Here is a 24,248-nt window from a genome sequence, read left to right as displayed (position 1 = left end):
AACTCCCAACAGGTTGCAATGGCTGAAGACCTTGCAGCTTCAGACTTTCTCTGGTAGCCGCTTCGTTGGTTGGGGCCATACTGGAATGGAAGTTGACCCCTCTGGGCCACACGTAGGCTCAACAGAGCAGAGTTCCAATGGCAGCCGATCCATCTGGGATCAACTACCATTGGAAATCTTTTTTTATTGTGGCCCAGAACGGCACCTGCCCTCTGCGGACGTTGGCCCCCGTGGGACTATTATAGGCGTATCTATCAGGATACCCAGGGCAGTAAGGGAGCGCCCCCAGATGTACCAGCTGAATACAGGCGGGTAGCATAAAGGCTTCCTCCCCCAGCCCCTGGAATCGACTTGGCTTGAGCAGTGGGGTGGGGAGCTGGGTTCTGCCCAAAGGAGGAGCAAAATTCCTGGGCTATCTTGTCTGCATTCGATCTGTCCAAGGATGATGAACCATTCTTTGATTTTTATGCTGTGTTTTTTTTGCTTGAATGACCCATCTTTACTTCTTTACTCAGAGAGTGGTTAGAATGTGGACTCGCTACTACAAGGAGTAGTTGATGTGAATAGCATAGATGCATTTAAGGGGAAGCTAGATAATCACATGAGGGAGAAAGGAATAGATAGGGTGAGGTGAAATAGGGTGAGAGGAGGCTCGTGTGGAGCATGGACCTGTTAGGCCGAATGGCCTGTTTCTGTACATTCGATGTAATGTTCATTCTCGGACTTGGATTTTGTGCATCTTTTTCTTGCCTGACACTCTGTGGTACTGAATTGGCATAATTTGTGGAATGGCGAGTGCTGTTAAATGGCCCGTTATTTTTTTTGTAAACAGTCCATTGCTGATGTAGGTGATGGGCCCGAAACTGCATCCAACACAGGATCAGGAAACGCGAGCTGTGTATTACATGGGTGAAATTGAAGAGTGCATTCCGCTGCGACCAGCAGGAGCCCCCTTGTTCGCTCCCATTCTAATATTGTAATGAAGTTCCCACAGTGGTGGGCACTGCAGGAGCTTCCTATGGCAGCACGGTGGCATAGTGATTAGCACTGTTCCCTCACAGCGCCAGGGACCCGGGTTCGAATCTGGCCTCGGGTGACTGTCTGTGTGGAGTTTGCACATTCTCCCCGTGTTTGCGTGGGTTTCCTCCGGGTGCTCCGGTTTCCTCCAACAGTCCAAAGATGTGCGGGTTAGGTTGATTGGCTATGATAAATTGACCCTTAGTGTTAGGGGGATTAAATACGTGGGGTTACGGGGATAGGGTGGGATATGTGTTGGTGTAGGGGTTACGGGGATCGGGTGGGATATGTGTCGGTGCAGGCTCGATGGGCCGAAATGGCCTCTATCTGCACTGGGGTTTCTGTGATTCTGTGATACCCATGTCATGCAAATTGTGGACCGAGATCTGACAGGTGTGATCTGTGCCCACACTCCCAGTAAGTTAAACCCTCGTTATATCTACTTAAATTAGCCCGAATAAAAAATAACAAAAGATGTATACTTCATTGGCTGTTTGAGATCATTGGCAAAAAAACCGGAGGGGAGATGAGGAGAATTTTTTTTATTTACTCAAGAGAGTTGTGATCTGGAGTGCACTGCCTGAAAGGGCAGTGGAAGCAGATTCAATAGTAACTTCAATAGTAACTTTCAAAAGGGAATTGAATAAATACTTAAAAAGGAAAATGGCTATGTGAAGAGAGCAGGGGCAGTGGGACTAATTGGATAGCTCTTTCAGGGGAATGCAGTTTGATGCATGCTTAAATTTTCAGAAAACCTGAGAGACTGACGACTAATAGAGTCGTGGAATAGTAATTAGAGGTAAAGTGACCATGGATAAAAAACTGGCTTAAAGAAACAGGGCACATAAGTTAACCATAACTGGGAATGTTCCCACTGGAAAGAGGATATGAGGGGACCACTAGGAGTCAGTCTTGGGATAGATTGCCAGTCTAATTTCCATTTAGCACATTAAAAGAGCACTGAATCAGACTCTTTGAAAATACTGTTTCTTTTTCAGCACAGTTTTGTACAGTTATATTTGTTGATGGGTTAGCATTATAGAAGGATAGGAGTTTGCAGCGCAGAAGGAGGCCATTCAGCCCCTTGTGTCTGTGCCAGCTCTTTGCTAGAGTAGAATGCAGGATGAAGTAAATAATCTGATTGGATTAGAACCTAGGACGAAGCAGATAATCGAAGGGGTTAGTGCTGAAGCACATAATCTGTTGGATTAGTACTAACCCAAAATGGAATAGATAATCTGGCGGGTTAGTACTAACCCAAGGTGAAGCAGATAATTCAATGGGTTTTTACTAACCTGGATAACAAAGGTAGTAACAACTGCTATTTGCATTTACAGAGGAAGGAGGAAATTTTAAAAGGTATAATTTGATATCTATCCTTTATTTTATTTCACAGTCTCAGGATCCATCAACAGGCAGTGTCAATCCGGACCCCTGTCCCATCTGTGCACGGCAATTAGGGCAGCAGGTAAGAAGTTAGCAGCAGGTGTATGAGGCTGCAGTATGTGTGCATTTATTCAACATATTCACAGATAGGTTTCATATAACATTTCTTCCACAAATTTTAAACAAGGTTTATAACAAAATTAGCGCACAGATAATTAAAAATAATTATATCTGGAAAACGTCACTTCAGTAATTTTAAAATACTTTCATAATTTTAATCAAACTTCCGAAACTCCTCATCAGACAGTGGCCTAGAAATTGGATACGGCCTGAAAACGGATGGCGGTACCACCCAGCACTATTTGCCTGTGCCCATTCTAAGTGGTGCAGGCAGCATGCAAAATTTGTACTGGAGGGCTCCTCCTGAGCAGTCAAAGCAGTGGAACCGTTGCTTGAGCACCCCAATGATCTGCTCAATGAGGTTCTTCGTGGCAGCATATCTCTCATTGTATGAGTGCTGGCCACGAGTGGTGGAGTTGCAGAGGGGAGTCATCAGCCAAGTGCAGGTGCAGAGTGGATAGTCCTTGTCTCCGAGCAGCCACCCTCGGGTTTGACGTGGTGGGTGGAAGTTTCCTGGCACACCGGACTGGCGCAGGATGAACGTATCATGACTGCTGCCAGGATAGCGGGCATTCACCATCATGTTGCGCTGGGCCTGCTCACATAATAACTGCACATTAAGTGAATAGTAGCCTTTGCAGTTACGGAACATCTCAGGATCGGTATATGGTGCCCGCAAAGCCACGTGTGCGCAGTCGATGCCGACCTGCACCATAAGGAAGGCTGCTATCCTGACAAAGCCACATGCGCATTTGTCCTGCTTCTATGTTGAGAGAGAAGACAATGAAGTCTCTTCTAGAGTACAGAGCCTCTGTGACCTCCTGGATGCAGCGATGGACAGTGAACTGGGAGATGTTAGCTATGTCGCCTGCTACAGACTGGAAGGATCCACTGGCGAGGAAATTGAGGGTGGCGGTAACCTTGACTGGGAGAGCTATCGATGCCCTGCAGGTCTGGTTCCAAGAGGTGGCAGGGTTCTGTGATCACCTCCTCGGTGAAGCGGAGCCTCCTAATACACTTCTCGTGGCTTAAGTGCAGGTAGGAGAAGTGCTCTCCGAAGACGCTAGGTGGGTAAGGCCTCCTGCTGAGAGCCCTCTTCCCTCTCCATCTCCTCCCTCTGCGAGCATCTTGTCCTCTTCTTCGTTGCCTCCGCTCCTTCTCTGCCTCTGCTCCATCTCCCTATCATACTAAAGCGCGATGGGGGCTGCAAGTAGAGCCCCCATGACTGTGAGCAAGTGGTGTGAGCAAAACCCTTTAAATGAGAAGCAAGGCGTTCTCCACTTGCAGCTGCACTCCCTGTGACCTCAGCAACTTTAACCAACTCTAGAAAGCTCCTAGAGTCGCAGAAACTTAGACAGAGCCAGTAGAACTGAATAAGCAAGTCAGCTGAAGTTGTTGATGATCCCTTTAAATAGTGCTGCTGGGCGGCCCTTCCTGCTGTCGAAGGCATGGTCAGTTCATGAATGGTTGTTAACCCATATGCTAACTTTGCACCTGAAAGACATATTTTGCAAGCACAAAAATCAGTGTTAGCAAAATGTAATGTGGAAACATTTTTAATATTTTCAACAACAACTTGCATTTATATAGCGCCTTTAATGTAATAAAATGTCCCAAGGAGCTTTCACAGGAGCGATTATCAAACAAAATTTGACACCGAGCCACATAAGGCGAAGGAGGTGGAGAGGTTTAGGGAGGGAATTCCTGATCTTAGGGCCTAAGCAGCTGAAGGCATGGCCGCAAATGGTGGAGCGATGGAAATCGGAGATGCACAAGAGGCTAGAAATGGAGGAGCGCAGAGTTTTACTATGTTAAAGGTGCTATATAAATGCAAGTTATTGTCATTCACTTAGGTAGAAAAATTATATTTCCCCTTCCTTCTTTTTCTCAGTTATCTACATGATTTTAAAGATATTTTCTGCTCTCTGACTCCCCACAGTGGTTTTATGGTCCATGCGGGAGCTGTTGTCATGCTCCACCAGATTCCTGTTGCCGAATGTCCGATGATCAGCACCTACGGCAGATGGTCAAGCACTATACTTGACTCATTCCAGCTGTAGCATCAAAGGTTCCTCATAAACACTCCCCTCCAGATCCCTGTCACCATCAGTCGCACAAAACAGCACCTCATCCCAATCAGTACTTTAAGCTCAGAAGTTTTAATTAGAGAAAGAAAGAACTTGCATTTTTATACTGCCTTTCATGTCCTCAGGACATCCCAAATTGCTTCACTGCCAACAAAGTACTTTTGAAGTGTAATGTCAGCAAAAGCAGCAGCCAATCCCGGCAGGATCCCACAAACAGCAATGTGATAAATTAAAGTGTTATGGTTGAGTGATAATTGTTGACCAAAACACCACTGTTCCTATTCAAATAGTGCCATGGGATCGTTTACACTCGCCTGAGAGGGCAGACTTGGTTTAACGGCACCTCCGACAGTGCAGCACTCTATGTTGGCCTAGATTTTGTGCTCAAGTCTCTGCAGTGTGACTTGAACCCACGGCCTTCTGACATCAGAAGCAAGAGCGCTGAGCCACAGCTGACCCCCTATATTAAACTGTACAAAACACTGAAACAAATTGCTGTCTTATTCCACCAGCTATTTGTAAGTACTGGTGAAATTTCTTATTTTGTTTGCCAGCTTGTGTTCTTTCTCTTCTCAATCACAGTGGGCAGTACTGACTTGTGGACACTGCTTCTGCAATGACTGCATAACCATTATAATAGAACAGTACAGCACTGGTGCTCGGCGAAGCGCTATCAAGTGTGCGATTTGCAGACAGACAACAACACACAAAGAAATCTCTTATGTATTCACGACCGAGGCTGCAAGCAAAGAAGATGAATTTCCTGTTAAAGTAAGCTGTCTTGAGCAACAAAATCTTCTCTACCAAACCTTTAAAAAAAAAAATTCATATTATTAGTATCATTGTTAATTTACGCATCCAAATTAGAGACTGAAACGAGAGGGATATAATGTGGGAGCAGTGGAGCACAAACTAGAAGCAACTCAAGGGATCATACCGAAGGAGGGTAACCTTACTTTGTCCTTGATTTGTTTACCATTTACAAGCGTAACGTATTACTGCACTACAGTACTGTCAGAAATGGGGACGTGCTACCTACGGTTTAATGTTCGGGCCTGCTCATAAGAAAGAGTTAATCTTACAGTTTCCTACCACAAATCTGAAATTTCCCATACTTGCCATTATACACGTATCTCTCTACCTCTGCTTATCTCCTAAAAAGATACACCTCAATGTTTCACTTTCTAGGAGGCATTGTACAAAATGTATTCGTTTTATTTTAGCATTAGCACTAATTACTTTAATTATATTGTAACTTATGAGTTATACTGTGTGCTTGTTGGACCTGTTCACTCTGGGACCCAGTTCGCTCTTAGAAACAACAACTTGTATTTATATAGCGCCTTTAATGTAGTAAAACGTCCCAAGGCGCTTGACCAGCTTGACCCTGTGTGGATGCATAAGCTTCAAAGCAACAGCAACAATTTGCATTTATATAGGTCCTTCAACAGCAACAGCAACAACACCAACTTGTATTTATATAGCGCCTTTAGCATAGTAAAACATCCCAAGGTGCTTCGCAGGACTATTATAAGACAAAAGTTTGACACCGAGCCACATAAGAAGAAATTAGGGTAGATGAAAGAGTTTTAAGGAGCGTCTTAAAAGAGGAAAGAGAGGTTTAGGGAGGGAGTTCCGGACCTTAGACAGCTGAAGGCATGGCCACCAATGGTTGAGCAATTATAATCAGGGATGCTCAAGAGGGCAGAATTTGAGGAGCGCAGATATCTCGGGGGTGGGGGGGGGGTGGGTTGTGGGGCTGAAGGAAATTAGAGATAGGGAGGGGCGAGGTTATGGAGGGATTTGAAAACATGGATGAGAATTTTAAATTTGAGGCGTTGCTTAACCGGGAGCACAGGGATGATGGGTGAGAGGGACTTATGCAAGTTAGGACATGGGAAGCCGAGTTTTGGATGACCTCAAGTTTACGTAGAGTAGAATGTGGGAGGCTAGTGAGGAGTGCGTTGGAATAGTCAAGTCTAGGGGTAACAGAGGCATGGATGAGGGTTTCAGCAGCAGATGAGCTGAGGCAGGGGTGGAGACGGGCAGTGTTACAGAGGTGAAAATAGGCGGTTTTAGTTATGCTGCAGATACGTGGTCGGAAGTTCATTTCAAGGCCAAATATGACACCAAGGTTGTGAACAGTGTGGTTCAGCCTCAGACAGATGCTAGGGAGAGGGATGGAGTCGGTGGCTAGGGAATGGACTTTGTGGTGGGGACCGAAGACAATGGCTTCGGTCTTCCCAATATTTAGTTGGAGAAAATTTCTGCTCATTCAGTACTGTATGTCGGACAAGCAGTCTGACAATTTAGAGACCATGGAAGGGTCGACAGAACTGGTATTGAGGTAGAGCTGGGAGCCGTTGGTGTAAATGTGGAAACTGATGCTGTGCTTTCGGATGATGTCGCCAAGGGGCAGCATGTGGATGAGAAATAGGAGGGGGCCAAGGATAGATCCTTGGGGGACACCAGAGGTAACGATGCGGGACCAGGAAGAGAAGCCATTGCAGGTGATTTCTGGCTACGATTAGATAGATAAGAATGGAACCAGGCGAGTGTAGTCCCACCCAACTGGATGATGGTGGAGAAGCGTTGGAGGAGGATGGAGTGGTCAACCATGTCAAAGGCTACAGACAGGTCCAGAAGGATGAGTCATACGGCACAGAAGGAAGTCATTCGGCCCATCGAGTCCGTGCCGGCTCCCTGTAGAGCAATCCAGTCAGTCCCATGCCCCCGCTCTATCACCGTAGCCCTGCAAGTTTATTTCCCTCAAGTGCCTATCCAGTCTCCCCTTGAAAACACTGAGTGTCTCCGCTTCCACCACTTCCATCGGCAGTGAATTCCAAGTCCACTCGCTGCATAAAAAAGTTTTTCCTCACATCCCCCCTGTATCTCTTGCCCAAAACCTTAAATTTGTGTCCCCTAGTCCTTGTACCATCAACTAGTGGGAACAGCCTTTCCCCGTCTAGCCTATCCAAACCCGTCATAAACCTCTATCAAATCACCCCGCAACCTCCTTTGTTCTAATGAGAACAAATCCAGCTTCTCCAACCTGTCCTTGTAGCTAAGATCCCCCATCCCCAGAACCATTCTGGTAAATCTCCTCTGCACCCTCTCAAGGGCCTTCACATCCTTCCTAAAGTGTGGTGACCAGAACTGGATGCAATACTCCAGTTGTGGCCTAACCAGAGCTTTATAAATTCAGCAGAACTTCTCTACTTTTGTACTCAATACCTCTATTTATGAAGCCCAAGATCCCATATGCTTTGCTAACCACTCTCTCAGTATGTCCTGCCACCTTCGGGACCTATGCACTAACTCCCAGGTCCTTCTGTCCCTGCACACTCTTTAAAACTGTGCCATTAAGTGTATATTGCCTCTCCCTGTTCCTTCTGTCAAAATGCATCACCTCATACTTCTCTGTATTAAATTCCATCTGCCACTTGTCTGCCCATTCTGCTAGCCTTTCTATGTGCTGTTGCAGTTGCTTGGTATCATCATCACTGTTTGCCACACCCCCAGGTTTGGTGTCATCGGCAAATTTAGAAATTCTACTCTATTCCAGGTCATTTTTATATATATATATATATCAAAAAAAGCAGTGGCCCCAGCACTGACCCTTGGGGAACACCACTGTCTACCATCCTCCAATCTGATTCTGTCCTTGTCCCCTCAAGAACATCCTCTCTTTCCAACATTACAATGTCTTCCTATGTCAATCAGCACTGCCACCCCACCTCCCTTTTTTCCTGCCCTATCTTTTCCGAACACCTTGTACTCTTGAATATTAAGTGCCCAGTCCTCACCGTTTTAAGCCACGTTTCTGTTATTGCCACAACATCATATTGCCACACGGATAATTGTGCTTGTAGCTCACCAACCTTATTCACCACACTTTGTGTGTTTACGTACATGCATTCTAAACCCATTTTTGAATTTTTCGTAGTCTTTCTTAGTCTGCTCCTATCTAATATGGTACTACTTCTGCCTCTAGTACTACTTTCTTCTCTAGTACTATCCAACGCAATCACTCTTTTATGCACCTTATTCCTCTTTTCTACTCCTATATGCTGGTACCCATCCCCCTGCCAAGTTAGTTTAAACCCTCCCCAACAGCACTAGCAAACCTCCCCGCGAGAATATTGGTCCCGGCTCTGTTGAGGAGTAACCCGTCCGGCTTGTACAGGTCCCACCTCCCCCAGAAATGGTCCCAATGCCTCAGGAATCTAAAGCCCTCCCTCCTGCACCATCTCTCCAGCCACGCATTCATCTGTTCTATCCTCCTATTCCTGTACTCACTAGCACTTGGCATCTGTAGATTACTACCTTTGAGGAGGGATAGTTTACCTTTGTCACAAAGGATGTCATTTGTGACTTTGATGAGAGCCGTTTTGGTGCTGTGGCAGGGGCGGAAACCAGATTGGAGGGATTCAAACATGGAGTTGCGGGAAAGATGGGCACGAATTTGGGAGGCAATAACACGTTGAAGGACTTTGGAGAGGAAAGGGAAGTTGGAGATGAGGCGGTAGTTTGCAAGAACAGGGGCCAAGGGTTTTTTTGAGGAGAGGGGTGATGATGGCAGACTTAAGTAGAGTGGACAGTATCTGAGGAGAGAGAACCGTTAACGATGTCAGCTAATGGGAGTCAGAAAAGGAAGTTGGATGATCAGCAGTTTAGTGGGAACAGGGTCGAGGGAGCAGGAAGTGGGTCTCAAGGACAAGATGAGCGTGGATAGTTCAAGAGGGGAGATTGGAGAGAAACTGGTGCGAGTTCAGGGTTAGGGCAATGATGAAACTGTCCCAAGATACTTTACAGAGACTTAATGACAAATATGGATACGAAGTAAAAGGAACTGTTAGGAGGGGTGACCAAAAGCTTGGTCAGACATGGGTTTTAGGGAGGATCTTAAAGGAGAAGAGGGTGGTGCAGAGGTTTCGGAAGTGACTTTCAGAGTGTGGGGCCTAGGTGGCTGAAGGCTTGACCACCAGTGGAGAGGTGAAGGGAGGGAGGGATGCACAAAAGGCCAGAGTCTGAGGAATGGAGAGTTCTGGGGGGGAGCGGGGGTGATGTGAAGGAGAAGGCTACAGAGATAGGAAGTGGCAAGGCCATGAGGGGATTTAAACACGAGGGAGAGAATTTTAAATTTGAGGCGTTGGAGGATCAGTAGCCAATGTAGGTTCACAAGAACAGGAGTGGGTGGCAGAGTTTTGGATGCGCTGAAGTTTACGGAACGTAGAATTTGGGAGGCTGGCCAGGAGAGCATTGGAACAGTTGAGTCTGGAGGTGACAAAGACATGGCTCAGAGAGCAGAATGGGTGAGACAGTGCTGGAGGTGGAAGTAGGTAGTCTTTGTGATTGAGAGGATATGGGGTTGAATAGGATGGTGAGATTATGAACAGTCTGATTCAATCTGAGCCGGGGAGGGGGATGGAATCGGTGGCGAGGTTATGGAGTTCATGGCGGGGGCCGAAGACAGCAGCTTTGGTCTTGATATTTAACTGGAGGAAATTGCGACTCATCCAAGAATGGATGTCGACCGAGCAGCCAGACAACACAGTGGCAGTGGAGGTGCTGGAGAGGTAGAGCTGGCTGTCCTAATCAATCTCACCGGACCAGAAGTTCAGCATGTGATAGCTGACTCGAGTCATTCCCACAGAGTAAAGTTTAAACTTTGGGTTGTTCCTTCTGTTTCAGGGAAGCCATTCTACCAAAGTGGAGGCTGTGCTCAGGACATTGAAGAAAATCCAACGGAAGGAGCCTGGAGCCAAGGCCCTGGTGTTCTCCACGGTATGTTATAACAGCTCAGCTCTCCAGTCAGCACTGGGCCAGATAAACATTCAGCTTCATTTCCTTTTTGAGGACTTCTTGCACTCAAAGGAAAGAATTGTCCTTCCTGGTAATTCCTGGTAAAAAACACACAGGGCGTAGTTTTCAACATCACTGCCTGGCGATAACCTGGTGGAGCGGATTATCAGCCCTCTATAGAACCTGCCTGATTTTCTTTCCATGCAAGAAATAAAGAACTTGCAGCTCTGTCACCGCCTTCAGGAGAAAAAGGGGGAAAATGTTTTCTTTCCTCTTTGTATAATAAATCTTACTGTCCCACAATCAGACAACATAAAAAAAACTAAAATCTGTCCTGTCATGTCTAGGGGCATGGCAGTAGCACCATCATCTCTATATTTAGAAGAATTCTGAACTTACTTGGTAACTACTAGTGAGGCTAAGGTAACTGCAGCATCCGTCAGCATTGTACAGAACTTCCTAAAAGAGGAGGGTGGCATTGTTTGAGTTTTGGAGGTTGATGGTTGCTGAAGTGGTTTCAGGGTGCAGGAAGAGTGATTTTTATTTTGTTTAAAGATTTGCCTCTTAGTGTCAGCCATGGCTCAGTGGGTAGCACTCTCAACTTTGAGTCAGAATGTCTTGGATTCAAGTCCCCTCCAGAGACTTGAGCACATAATCCAGGCTGACGCTCCAGTGCAGTACTGAGGAAGTACTGCACTGTCGGAGGTGCCATCTTTCGGATGAGATGTTTAACCGAGGCCCCGTCTGCCCTCTCCGGTGGACATAAAAGATGCCATGGCACTATTTCGAAGAAGAGCATGGGTATTATCCCCGGTGTCCTGGCCAATATTTATCCCTCAACCAATATCACTATAAACAGATTATCTGGTTATTATTGTAATATACTTGGGTAGAACAAATGAAGGACAGAGACACGATGAGTTGCTAGTCAATGTGCTTGCTTTATTCGGACAGAGCAAACTGAGCATGCTCATACTAAACCATGTGATAATACATTACACTGCTTTCCTGTAGTGTATGTACCTTTAAGAGGAACTATGTTTTTGAAGCCCCTGTATACTGTAGTACCAGTAGTGACCACTCGGGTATATAAGTCTGTGTAGCGTCTTGTGTTGTTAGTTCACCTCCAGACTTTGTTCAGTAAACACATGTTAAATCAACTCCTGCATTCCGTGTCTCCATTAACACACGGATCTAACATTTCCCACTTTAAAAAATGTATATATTCCCCTCTCAAATACAACAAAACTATGGTCCCACCTTTCCCAGCATTACGTGTACCACATAACAAAAACTTGGCTTTTTTTCTTTTAAATGAATTACAAATCCAGTTTAATAACAGGCCTGCAGATCTTTCCTGATCTCCTTACAAAAGGTTTTGGTGTTGAACCAATTTTCAGGCTGTTTTGTTCTGGTTCCTAACTCAAAGATGATCCTGTTTCTATCTCAGACTTGTTTGAACCTGGTACTTCAGTTACTGAAGTCTGAACTGGATCACAGAATCACAGAAACCCCACAGTGCAGATAGAGGCCATTTTGGCCCATCGAGCCTGCACCGACACATATCCCACCCGATCCCCGTAACCCCTACACCAACACATATCCCACCCTATCCCCGCGTATGTAATCCCCCTAACACTAAGGGTCAATTTATCATAGCCAATCAACCTAACCCGCACACTCATGTATGTGTTCATGATCAAGTGGTTCACGATCATGTCTTGGTTCATCTCTAGCAAAGATCATTTGACCCACATGAACAGTTTCAACCAAATATCTCTTGGTTCCACCAACCTCTACTATGGTTCTTGCATCCCACTTGTGTGAACTCGACTTGCCAGGAGGACTGAAACTGCGTTCTTTCTGATTGGTGTCATAATAATCATTTCTGACTCAGCTGTTTCTGTTCATCTCTTGAGGCCACATTCAGTTGAACAAGACTCAATCGTGTTCTCAATCTCCTCTTCATCAAGAGTTCTGCTGGGGTATGTCCAGTTGTACTGTGCGGAGTAGTTCTGTACTTCAGCAAGAAATTTGTCAAACGTGAGCCTGACATCGGTAGTGGGGAAAATGCTAGAGTCCATTATAAAAGATGTAATAGCAGAGCACTTGGAAAACAGTGACAGGATCGGACAAAGTCAACATGGATTTACAAAAGGTAAATCATGCTTGACTAATCTACTGGAATTTTTTGAGGATGTAACTGGTAGAATAGATAAGGGAGAACCAGTGGATGTGGTGTATTTGGACTTTCAGAAGGCTTTCGATAAGGTCCCGCATAAGAGACTAGCGTGCAAAGTTAAAGCACATGGGATTGGGGGTAAGGTACTGACTTGGATAGAGAACTGGTTGGCAGACAGGAAGCAAAGAGTTGGAATAAACGGGTTGTAAGGGGTCGTTTTAACGAGCTTATGGTGTGCTAAATCGGTTTTGATTTTCGCACTACTCGTGAGCGGTTTCGAAGCGCTCCCCCCTCACGGTTCTAGACACTGGGCTTATTGCCAGACAACCTTTGTGTGTTGGCCCAACTCGTGACTCGGAAGACAAATGGTCAGATGAGACAGATTAAGTGTTAAATCAAAACGATCTTTATTTTTGAAAGAGAATGTACACAGAGAAAATTGGCAAGAATAAATGCAGACGAAAAATAACATTTCTCACAGAGGACTAAATTATACACTGAGAAAAATAACTTTAAAGCATATAAACAGTTCTAAAATAGCGATAAGCTAAAAGCGGGGGTGAGGGAAGCGCACAGACACATCGAGGGATAAATCACACTCCTGACTTACAAATACCCTTAACGTTACAAACCCTCCCGTTACTGAATATACCTCAATTATGTCAGTTAGGTAGAGTTGGGCCTTTATGCTCACCAGAATTTCAAAACCCTTCTGGACCTTGGTACTTCTTGTTACGTCTGGAATTTCCGATCTTCCTTATGGGACCGGCTCCTGGACCCTGTTACTTGGTGTCGTCCGGGACCTCCGACCTTCCTTATGGGACCGGCTCCTGGACTCGCTCTCCTGCACAAACTTTGGAAGTCCTCCGAAATCCTCGAGCTGTTTTCTGTTCCGCACGGTCCTCGAACTCCTGATGGTAACTGGACTTGGACTTCACGGTGTGAACCGTCTCCGGAAGAGTCTTCCTTACTCTGGTCGAATCTTAGACTGGCTTGCTGACGATTTACCTGAACGGTTATACTCTTTTCTGGCCCTAATCTTGGCGCCAAATCAACCGTTTTCCTTTGTTACGGTTGCTTTAACAAAAGCAAGCACATTAATTTTAACTGCTCGCAAATCGAACTAATGGGAATCCGTTTAGTGTCCCTCCGTTTGTGTGTGCTCAGCGGTTTCTGAGATCGGTTACCGCTCTGCCAGCGATTAGCGCACCTTCAGGTGCTAATAGTTTTGTTTACTGCTGTAACCACATTACAATATCAAAAACAGTAAGGTTCTGGATTCTTCTAATTGATGATGACTCAGACTGCTTTAAGGTACTGTGTGTGTCCTTTTGAACTGGGCCATGAGAACTGCCAACTCCATTCTGTGTTCTCACAATGTGGCCACTTCAGGGGCCCTACCCGTATACTGTATTTCATGGATTTTTGCGAATCCTACAGTCCCCCCTGTGATACAATGAGCATCTTCAATCGTCTTTGTATCATAAAATGTCTTTGGGTGAGCACAAATCCGTTCCCTCCCCAACTGACCTTCCCCGTAATTTACCTTGCTAAGGAGTGTACCTCGCCCGCACTTTCCTCATTCCGAACAACGAAGTTTGAGAAAACATTTCCTATTGGAGACAAACCTTATACAGACTCACCTAGAGTCATAACAGAATAATCATAATAATACAATATAATGCGAAATCAAACAAGGTACAGAACAATCCAAAATATTACAAAACCATCCAATGTACAAAACAATCCAATGGAATACCTTATACATTCATTCTAAAATAACAATAACTAAACTTTATTCTCCAAAACTATATATATATCTATGTACATCTGCTGCCCGTCTCCGGACGGCCAGCTTATAATCTGCGGGGACTGTCGCAGGCCTCCCCCTGCGGCGTTCCCACATCAGTCTCAGCTGCTAGTCCCAGGCAGCCCGTGGCTGCTGGCTGTGAACTGTTTAAAATTCCCACAGCTTTCCTACGGGGGTATCTTTTTACAGTAACCGGCGACCAGACCTTTTCAATGCTACACTGAGGGGCAAGACCTAAGACCTCTGGCTCCTCCCCTTCACCGCTGTCGGGGGCGGGACCTTCGTCCTCCGACTCGGCTTCACTTTGGCCAGGGACAGGACCTAGGACCTCCGGCTCCTCCCCTCCTGGGTCCCAGAACAATGGGGGAGTCTCCCGCTTAGATGGGACAACTCCTCCCCTCACGCAGGCTGCACGTCCAGCCTGTGTGACCTGTGGCTGCAGCTCCCCCACAGCGTTTGGTTCTTTACTGGCCTTTTCAGCCCCTGCTGTCTGTTTCCCTGTCTCCGGCTTAAACAGCTTGCACTGTTTAATATACCTGGCAGCTAGCCAGTAATCTAGTTTTATCTCCTCTTCCCTACCCACTCCTGTACTGGGGGCAGGTATCCCCTCACCACCCGCTGCTGGTGGCTGAAAATCTTCATGAACCATTTTAAAAACCTTTAGCTGACCCTCTAAACTGCCAGCCCTCGCTGTTAACCTAGCGTTCTCCTCTCTTAAAGCCTGCTCAACTAACTTAGCCTCCGCAACCTGGCATCGCAGGTATTCCTCCATTTTACTGGAGGTCTTTCCCTGTGCATGTCTTTCTGGGGGACACAGGTCGACAGGCTGCGCTGGCTCTAGTCATTGTGGGGGGGCAGAGGTGGGGGAGGGAACTACAGCAGCTGTACTTCCCTGGCCAATCAGAAGAGACCGCATGGCCTCTAAAAATGACTCGATCCCAGCAGGAGCAATTTCTGTCTCTGCCTTTTGGACTGGGGCTGTGGGAACCTTTTCCCTTATGTCCTTCCAGGGATTTTTGCAGTCCCTGCGCCAATGCCCCTCCTTCCCGCAACCGTAGCACGTTTGCCTGCTTTGGTTGGGACGGCTCCCTTCCTGGCGCCACTCTTTACGGGGCTGGTCACCAGGCCTGACCTCTCAAACCTCCCCTTTTTGCTGGGGTGTCTCACTATCCCTCCCGTTTCTAAAGGTGACAGTGAGTTGGCGGATTACCATCGCCTCCGTGGTCAGAGGGTTTCGGGGGTCGAACCAGGCCATTGCCTGCATTCGAACGCGGGGCAGGGAGTTGTTCATAAGGCACCTTAGCCAGTGAACTAACTGTTCCCCGTTCAGGTGCGCTCGCGCCGGCATTCCCGGGCACGCATCCTGATAGACTGGCCACAGCCTGTCCGCGAACGCCTGCGGGAATTCCCCGGGGAGCTGGACTGTTCCCTCTACCCGGGAGAACGGACTCCCCTCGTTCATCCCCATGGCCTCCAGGATCTCTTCCGTGAGCTTGCCATAATTCTCCTGACCCCTCTTACACTCATCGGGTAGCGTCTGGAGGAGATCGCTACCCAGGGAGAACAGCATCATTTTGGCCCTTTCTGCCTCATCGCAGTCATTCACACAGGCCGCCTGCTCTATCTCCCTAAAGTGCAGGGAAGGGTCCCCCCTCATGGTGAGCTTGGGGATGTAGCTCACCATGGAACGCAATTGTTGCGTACCGTGTGGAATCTGGAATTGGTTCTGGATGTCCCCAGTTTCCCCGTCGTTACCGGGTGGTCCGTACCTCCGCTGTATAACGGGGTACACCGGTCCCGGTCCCTGACTCTTGGGCTAGCCTGGTCTACCTGGAGTTCTTCATCCCCCACCTGCTCCTGTTCCCAGACCTCTGGAAAACTAGGGGCTAGGGGTGGTGGCTGTGCAACCTCAGGTTCCCTAACCCGCTTAGTTCTAGGGGCTGCCTGCGGGACTGCCCTGACTGGGTTGCCGTTAAATTCGGTCTGGCCGATTTTTGGGCTAATGAGACATATCATCCCCTTTGCTTTGGCCAACTCCATACGTAGGCTTTCAATTTCCTGCCTACAGGGGCCGTGGTCTGCTTCCTCAAACCCCTGAGCGTAAGCCACCTTATAAGCTGCTTTTACCTCGGCTACTTTCTCCTCCTGTGCCTTAAGTTCCCCCGTGAGACTGTTAATTTCCGCCTTTAACTTCCTTTCTCTTTCCCTAGATTCTCTTGCTTGGTACTCAACATGTTCTACCCTAAAACTAGCACTCCCCTCTAACTCAGCTATCTTGCCCTTTAGCCTTTCTACCCTGGCTTGGTGCTCATGCTGTACTTCAGCGGCCTGGCTTTCCATGTGCTCTACTTTCCCCCGATGATCCCCGGACCATCGCTGCCCTCTCTTGGCTTATTGCTTCCAGCGCCACTAGCACTTTCCCTTCTGCTGCAACCTTTTCCTGCAGCTCTTGGGACAAATGCCTAATCTTAGATTCTTTACTGGCCACCGCATGGTCCAGTACCAGAACCTGCTTTTTGTAACACATGAGCCATACCACTTTCTCAATGCCCTTGAGGTGCTTTTTACTAGCCGTCCACTGAGCGGCTGCCTTTAGGGGACGCTCGGCTCCTAACATGTCATACACCCATTTTTTCGCTACATTGACTTTCCCACACACGTAGGAAGCTAACTTATCTTCCATCACATCTGTCTCACCCGAGTCTTTGTCCACCACACAAGGTTTCTGTAGCCAGTGTCCTGCCGCGGTCGCCATTCTGTAAGGGGTCGTTTTAACGAGCTTATGGTGTGCTAAATCAGTTTTGATTTTCGCACTACTCGTGAGCGGTTTCGAAGCGCTCCCCCCTCACGGTTCTAGACACTGGGCTTATTGCCAGACAACCTTTGTGTGTTGGCCCAACTCGTGACTCGGAAGACAAATGGTCAGATGAGACAGATTGAGTTTTAAATCAAAACGATCTTTATTTTTGAAAGAGAATGTACACAGAGAAAATTGGCAAGAATAAATGCAGACGAAAAATAACATTTCTCACAGAGGACTAAATTATACACTGAGAAAAATAACTTTAAAGCATATAAACAGTTCTAAAATAGCGATAAGCTAAAAGCGGGGGTGAGGGAAGCGCACGGACACATCGAGGGATAAATCACACTCCTGACTTACAAATACCCTTAACGTTACAAACCCTCCCATTACTGAATATACCTCAATTATGTCAGTTAGGTAGAGTTGGACCTTTATGCTCACCAGAATTTCAAAACCCTTCTGGACCTTGGTACTTCTTGTTACGTCTGGAATTTCCGATCTTCCTTATGGGACCGGCTCCTGGACCCTGTTACTTGGTGTCGTCCGGGACCTCCGACCTTCCTTATGGGACCGGCTCCTGGACTCGCTCTCCTGCACAAACTTTGGAAGTCCTCCGAAATCCTCGAGTCGTTTTCTGTTCCGCACGGTCCTCGAACTCCTGATGGTAACTGGACTTGGACTTCACGGTGTGAACCGTCTCCGGAGGAGTCTTCCTTACTCTGGTCGAATCTTAGACTGGCTTGCTGACGATTTACCTGAACGGTTATACTCTTTTCTGGCCCTAATCTTGGCGCCAAATCAACCGTTTTCCTTTGTTAAGGTTGCTTTAACAAAAGCAAGCACATTAATTTTAACTGCTCGCAAATCGAACTAATGGGAATCCGATTAGTGTCCCTTCGTTTGTGTGTGCTCAGCAGTTTCTGAGATCGGTTACCGCTTTGCCATAATGGGAATCCGTTTAGTGTCCCTCCGTTTGTGTGTGCTCAGCGGTTTCTGAGATCGGTTACCGCTCTGCCAGCGATTAGCGCACCTCCAGGTGCTAATAGTTTTGTTTACTGCTGTAACCACATTACAATATCAAAAACAGTAAGGTTCTGGATTCTTCTAATCGATGATGACTCAGACTGCTTTAAGGTACTGTGTGTGTGTCCTTTTGAACTGGGCCATGAGAACTGCCAACTCCATTCTGTGTTCTCACAATGTGGCCACTTCAGGGGCCCTACCCGTATACTGTATTTCATGGATTTTTGCGAATCCTACAGGGTCTTTTTCCGAGTGGAAGGCAGTGACTAGTGGGGTACCGCAGGAATCGGTGCTAGGACCCCAGTTATTCACAATATATATTAATGATCTAGACGAGGGAACTAGATGTAATAACTCCAAGTTTGCAGACGACACAAAGCTGAGTGGGTGTGTGTGCTGTGAGGAGGATGCAGAGAAACTCCAGTACGATTTGGACAGGTTGGGCGATTGGGTAGATGCATTATAATGTGGATAAATGCGAGGTTATCCACTTTGGTGGCAAAAACAGGAAGGCAGATTATTACCTGAACGGCAATAGATTGGGAAAAGGAGAAGTGCAACGAGACCTGGGTGTCCTTGTGCACCAGTCGCTGAAGGTAAGCATGCAGGTGCAGAAGGCAAATGGTATGCTGGCCTTCATAGCGAGAGGATTCGCGTTCAGGAGCAAGGATTTCTTGCTGCAGTTGTACAGGGCCTTGGTGAGACCACTCCTTGAGTATTGTGTGCAGTTTTGGTCGTCTTATCTGAGGAAGGATGTTCTTGCCAAGGAGGAAGTGCAGCGAAGATTCACCAGACTGATACCTGGGATGGCAGGAATGAAGAGAGATTGGGTCGATTAGGCTTATATTCGCTAGAGTTTAGAAGAATAGAGGGGATCTCATTGAAACTTTTAAAATTCTAACAGGGCCAGACAGACTAGATGCAGGAAGGCTGTTCCCGATGGCGGGGAGTCCAGAACCAGGGGTCACAGTCTAAGGATAAGGGGTAAGCCATTTAGGACTGAGATGAGAAGGAATTTCTTCACCCAGAGAGTGGTGAACCTGTGGAATTCTCTACCACAGAAGACAGTTGAGGCCAATTTATTAAATATATTCAAGAAGGAGTTAGATATATTTCTTAAGGCTAAGGGGACTAAGGGATATGGGGAGAAAGCAGTGACAGGGTACTGAATTTGGATGATCAGCCATGATCGCATTGAATGGTGGAGCAGGCTCGAGGGGCCGAATGGCCTACTCCTGCTCCTATCTTCTATGTTTCTATGTTGCTTCATGCTGAGTCCCGAACAACCCTGCAACACTTGCTTTTTGAGAGCTTCTTTCACTATTCTGACTGACCTTTCGGCTTCTCCATTTGAAGCTGGATGATATGGTGGAATGAGAGTGTTTGATACCGTTCTGTTTCATGAATTCTTGGATTAGAGCAGAAGCAAGCTCTTCAGGTAAGCCTTGACGTGCAAAGATAGACCTCAACTCATCTATGGTACGTTCAGTTGTAGTATTTGAACCCATGTGTTTCACTTCAGTCCACTTTGAGTGACTGTCTACAAGCACCAGGACGTAATCATTTGCTTTCTCACAGAAGTCTACATGTACTCTCTGAAAAGGTCTACTTGACCATGACCAGTGTTGTAGTGGAGTTTTGGGTGGTTTGTTTCTGCAATTTTGGCAAATGTTGCATTTGCTGACAAGTGAGTCAAGATCACTGTCCAATCCAGGCCAGTAAACAAAGCTTCTTGCAATTGATTTCATACTGACGATCCCTGGATGTTCAGTATGAAGTTCAGCCAGAATTCTATCTCTCAAAGAATTAGGTGCCACCACTCTGTTTCCCCACTTGATACAACCTTGCTCACAAGACAATTCAGTATGACGATTATAGAATGGTTTCAACTCTCTGTCCAGACACTGATCAGTCCATCCATTCAAGATATTTTCATACACTCTTTTCAGTAGAGGCCTTTTGAGTCTCATCTGCAATCTCAGTTGCATTCACGAGAAAGTCTTTGTCAACTGCACCTAGCGTGAATATCACACCTTCACTTCCAACACGAGTCTTCATGTGGCAACCTGGACAAGGCACCTGCGATTGCGTTTTGCTATGAAGTATGATATTCAATCGTGTAGTCATATTGTGACAACAACACTGCCCAACGTTGCATTCTTGATGCGGCCATTGCAGGGATGGCAGATTTGGGCCCCAATATTGCTAGGAGCAGTTTGTGATCGGTTATCAGGGTAAACTCTCTGCCGATCAGGAACTGTTGGAATTTCTTGATTCCAAACACTGGGGCGAGTGGTTCCTTTTCAATTTGCGCGTAATTTCTTTCGCTCTTTGTAAAGGTTCGTGATGCAAATGCGATTGGTTTCTCTTGGCCGTCATCCATTATGTGGCTTATGACAGCTCCCACACTGTAACTGGCAGCATCACATGCTAACTTAAGCTCACACTTTGTGTCGTAGTGCACAAGTAGAGCATTGCTAGAGAGATTTCTCTTACAAGCATCATAAGCTTCCTGTTGCGCTTTCGTCCACTTCCACTGGACATCCTTCTTTAGGAGCTGTGCAATGGAGCTAACATGGTTGCTAACTCAGGTAAGAAACGTGCGTAGTACTGGACCATTCCAAGGAAAGATCTTAACTCAGATACGTTCTGTGGCTTTGGAGCATTGATGACAGCATCAACCTTTTCCTTCACTGGTTGCAAGTCATTTGCATCAACTTTCAGACCAAGGTACACAATCTGAGGCTGCACAAAAGCACATTTGCTCCTTTTTAATTTGACATTGTGGGCATTCAACCTTTGAAGCACTTTACCTAACACTTCTAGATTTTCTTCCTCGCTGCTTGTTGCGGTCAGCACATCGTCTTGATTGCATAAGCAATTTGGAACTCATTGCAAAGCCTTATCCGTCGTAGCCTGGAAGATTTTGGGGAGGACTTTACACCAGCAGCTTGGTGTATGAGTACAGTCCCTTTTGTTTGTTGATGATGAGGTACTGATGACGCTCTTTGTCAACATTCAGCTGAGCGTAAGCATGCAACAGTTCATGCTTGGAGAAAACCATTGACCCGGAGAGTGCTGCATACAAATCTTGCGATGTAGGTAACGGGTACTGCTCATCGTCAACTGCTTGTTTGATAGTAACTTTGTAGTCACCGAACAAGCGTACAGTTTTGTCTGCTTTGGGCACTACCACAATCGAGGTAGCCCATTCACTTTTGTCAGTTTTTACTAGCAGTCCGTTCTCTCTGAGCTTCACTAGCTCTTCCTCCACCTGACTTGTCAACGCATAGGGGATTGGCCTTGCCTTACAATAGACAGGCTTCGTGTTGGACTTGATGCGGATATACGCATCATACCCAGTGGTGCCCTCATAACTGTCTGAGAACATGCTTTCGTATTTGTTCAGCATTGTGTCAAGTCACTTCTTTGAAGCATCTACACTGAAGACATTTTTCCAGTCCAGTTTTAACTTTCTCAACCAGTCTTTGCCCATGAAAGTTGGCCTGTTGTTGTAGCTCGCTACAATAATAGGCAGCTTTACTGACTGGCCATTGTGTTGAACTGTACATTCCATTTGTCCACATGTCTCTAGGATTTCTCAGGAGTAGGTTTTTAACTCTACGGTACTCTTTGTAAGTGGTACTTGATTAAACTTACTCTCATATGTGTCCTTACTCAAGTTAGAGCAGCCCACCGCCGTATCGTTACACATATCAATATATTGCTCGTTGATCCAAAGTTTTGTACAGAAGGCTTTCTCACGACTGCTAGCATTGCCGCTAGTGGCATAGATACTGTAGCTATCTAGTTCTTCAACATCAGGTGGGTTCACTTCAATATTGTGAACTCCACACTTTTGTTGTCGTTGCTTTGCATTGCCACTAGAATGGTTCTTACTTCCTGCTTTAGATCTTGCTCTGCAAGCTGTTGAAATATGGGCTTGCTTCTGGCAGTGAAAACATGTCGCATTTCTGTATTGGCAGGACTGTGGTGAGTGATTTCCATTGCAGCGATAACAATTCACTGAACTGCTCTCACTGACATGCTTTAGACTTGGTCTCACAACTTTAGGTTTGGCGGTGGCTTTGTGACTGTAGACCTCAGCTGCACTAGTCACTTGAGTTGGACGGAGCTCCCTAGCATTCTTAGATGTCATCTCCATAGATAGGGCAATTTTGCATGCAACGCACGATCAAAAAATATGCCCAAGTTACAATGTAAAGACAGGTTCTTAAGAGCTCCAATGTAATCACTGATGGTTTCACTTTGTTTTTGGGTTCTGGTACCAAACTTATAGCTCTCTGCTATTTCTAACAGCTTTGGATCGAAATGGTCCTCAAGTTTCTCAACGATGTCTTCAAACAACGCATCCTTCGCTTTCCCTGGCGCAAGTGGGTTTGTCAACGTTCCGTAGATATCTGGCCGGATCGCCGTGAGAAAAATTGCTTTCTTCTGTTCACGAATTACTTTATTTTGAGCTTGAACATTCTCATCTGCACCTTCAGTCTCAATAATGTTACTGGCCCTAAAAAAAAATCTCCCTCCGCTCAGTGAATGGTTCATGAGCTCGGTCATACATGCCGAGGCTTCCGATGAATCCCATAGACGTGGCCATGATTGTCCCGATCCCGTTGAACGGTGACTCAGCACACTACCTGTGTACATGTGAGAATCAACGCCGCTGTTGCTGTGTATACATACACGTGAAGGCGAAGCACAGCCGATTCTGCATGAGCATTAACGGTAAAATATCGCAGTTCAGGTGTCACAAATTCACTTTAAACTTGTCCACTCGAAGGTTGAACACTGCGTCCTTCCATGATCCCTAAAAATGGCTTTGGGATCCCATCCTCATCGCCAAAATGTAATATATTTGGGTAGAACAAATGATGGACAGAGACATGATGAGTTGCTCGTCCATCTGCTTGCTTTATTAGGCTAGAGCAAACTGAGCATGCTCATACCAAACCATGTGATAATACATTATAACTATCACATTGCTGTTTGTGGGAGCTTGTGCGCAAATTGGCTGCCGTGTTTCCTACATTACAGCAATGACTACACTTCAAAAGTACTTCATTGGCTGTAAAGTGCTTTGGGACGTTCTGAGGACGTGAAAGGCGCTGTATAAATGCATGTCTTCCTTTTTTTTAATCAAATACAAATTCTACAGCCGCACTGACTAGGCATCGCTGGGGCACTCCACTACATGTTGTAAGATGATAATTTTAGGTTGTATGGCTTTTATCTTGATTCATCATCTCAAGGTTTCAGTGAATTGTTCTTGTCTAATTTGGATTTTGCGCTGTTACCTTTACAGTGGCAGGATGTGCTGGATATAATCGGGAAAGCCTTATTGGACAATAACATGGAGTTTGTTCAGATCAATGGACTGCACAAGTTCCAGGTAAGGGAACATTTGGCTATTTGGATATTACTAGCGTACATCAATGTCCGGGGCCCAGCAAAGTACGTCTGATCAGGGGATTCATTTTTTTTTTTTAATTCATTTTCATCATTGGCCAGGCTGGCATTTATTGCCCATCCCTACTTACCCTGGTTTGATACAACTGAGGGGCTTGCATGGTCACTTCAGAGGGCAGTTAAGAGCCAACCATGTAGGTGTGGAACTGGAGTCACATATAGACCAAACCAGGTAAGGATGGCAGGTTTTCTTCCCTAAAGGACATTAGTGAACCAGTTGAGTTTTTGCGACAATCCGACAGCTTCATGGTCGCTTTTACTGAGACCAGTTTTATTATTTCCAGACTTTATAAACTGAATCGAAACTCATGGTCTCTGGATTACTAGTCTAGTATTATAACCACTACTCTACCCTACCTCTGATATTCTTAGAAAGTTTTCAGTCCTTCTTACTAAAGATCAGTGAGGACTAAGGAAGCTTTTGCGATTGTAAGTTTTACAACATTTAGAAACACAGAAGCTTTAGCACAAGAGGAGGCCATTTGGCTTGAGACCCATTCCCCCTCGTGTTGGTTTTACACGGCC

General features: G+C 46.1%; 1 protein-coding gene across 6 annotated transcripts in view; it reads left to right on the top strand.

The window, feature by feature from the left end:
- The window catches only part of shprh (SNF2 histone linker PHD RING helicase), a 228,095-nt gene that overhangs the window by 167,197 nt on the left and 36,650 nt on the right, over positions 1–24,248 (top strand). For 5 of the 6 annotated variants that reach the window (XR_015079506.1, XR_015079507.1, XM_085996774.1 and 2 more), the window contains 4 exons: positions 2,414–2,485; positions 5,193–5,381; positions 10,305–10,397; positions 23,560–23,646. Coding sequence is in view for 4 of the 6 variants with exons in the window: in XM_085996774.1 (XP_085852900.1) it covers positions 2,414–2,485; positions 5,193–5,381; positions 10,305–10,397; positions 23,560–23,646 (441 nt within the window). In the remaining 2 variants the exon portion in view is untranslated. The remainder of the gene's footprint in view (positions 1–2,413; positions 2,486–5,192; positions 5,382–10,304; positions 10,398–23,559; positions 23,647–24,248) is intronic. The other variant, XM_085996777.1, reaches the window with a different exon arrangement.

The sequence above is a fragment of the Somniosus microcephalus genome, chromosome 9 (genome assembly GCF_052327205.1).
Source record: "Somniosus microcephalus isolate GS21.2 chromosome 9, FLI_Smic_1.0, whole genome shotgun sequence".
Classification (NCBI taxonomy): domain Eukaryota; kingdom Metazoa; phylum Chordata; class Chondrichthyes; order Squaliformes; family Somniosidae; genus Somniosus; species Somniosus microcephalus.
Note: the sequence above shows the minus strand (reverse complement) of the source record. Positions and strands in the feature narration are given on the sequence as shown.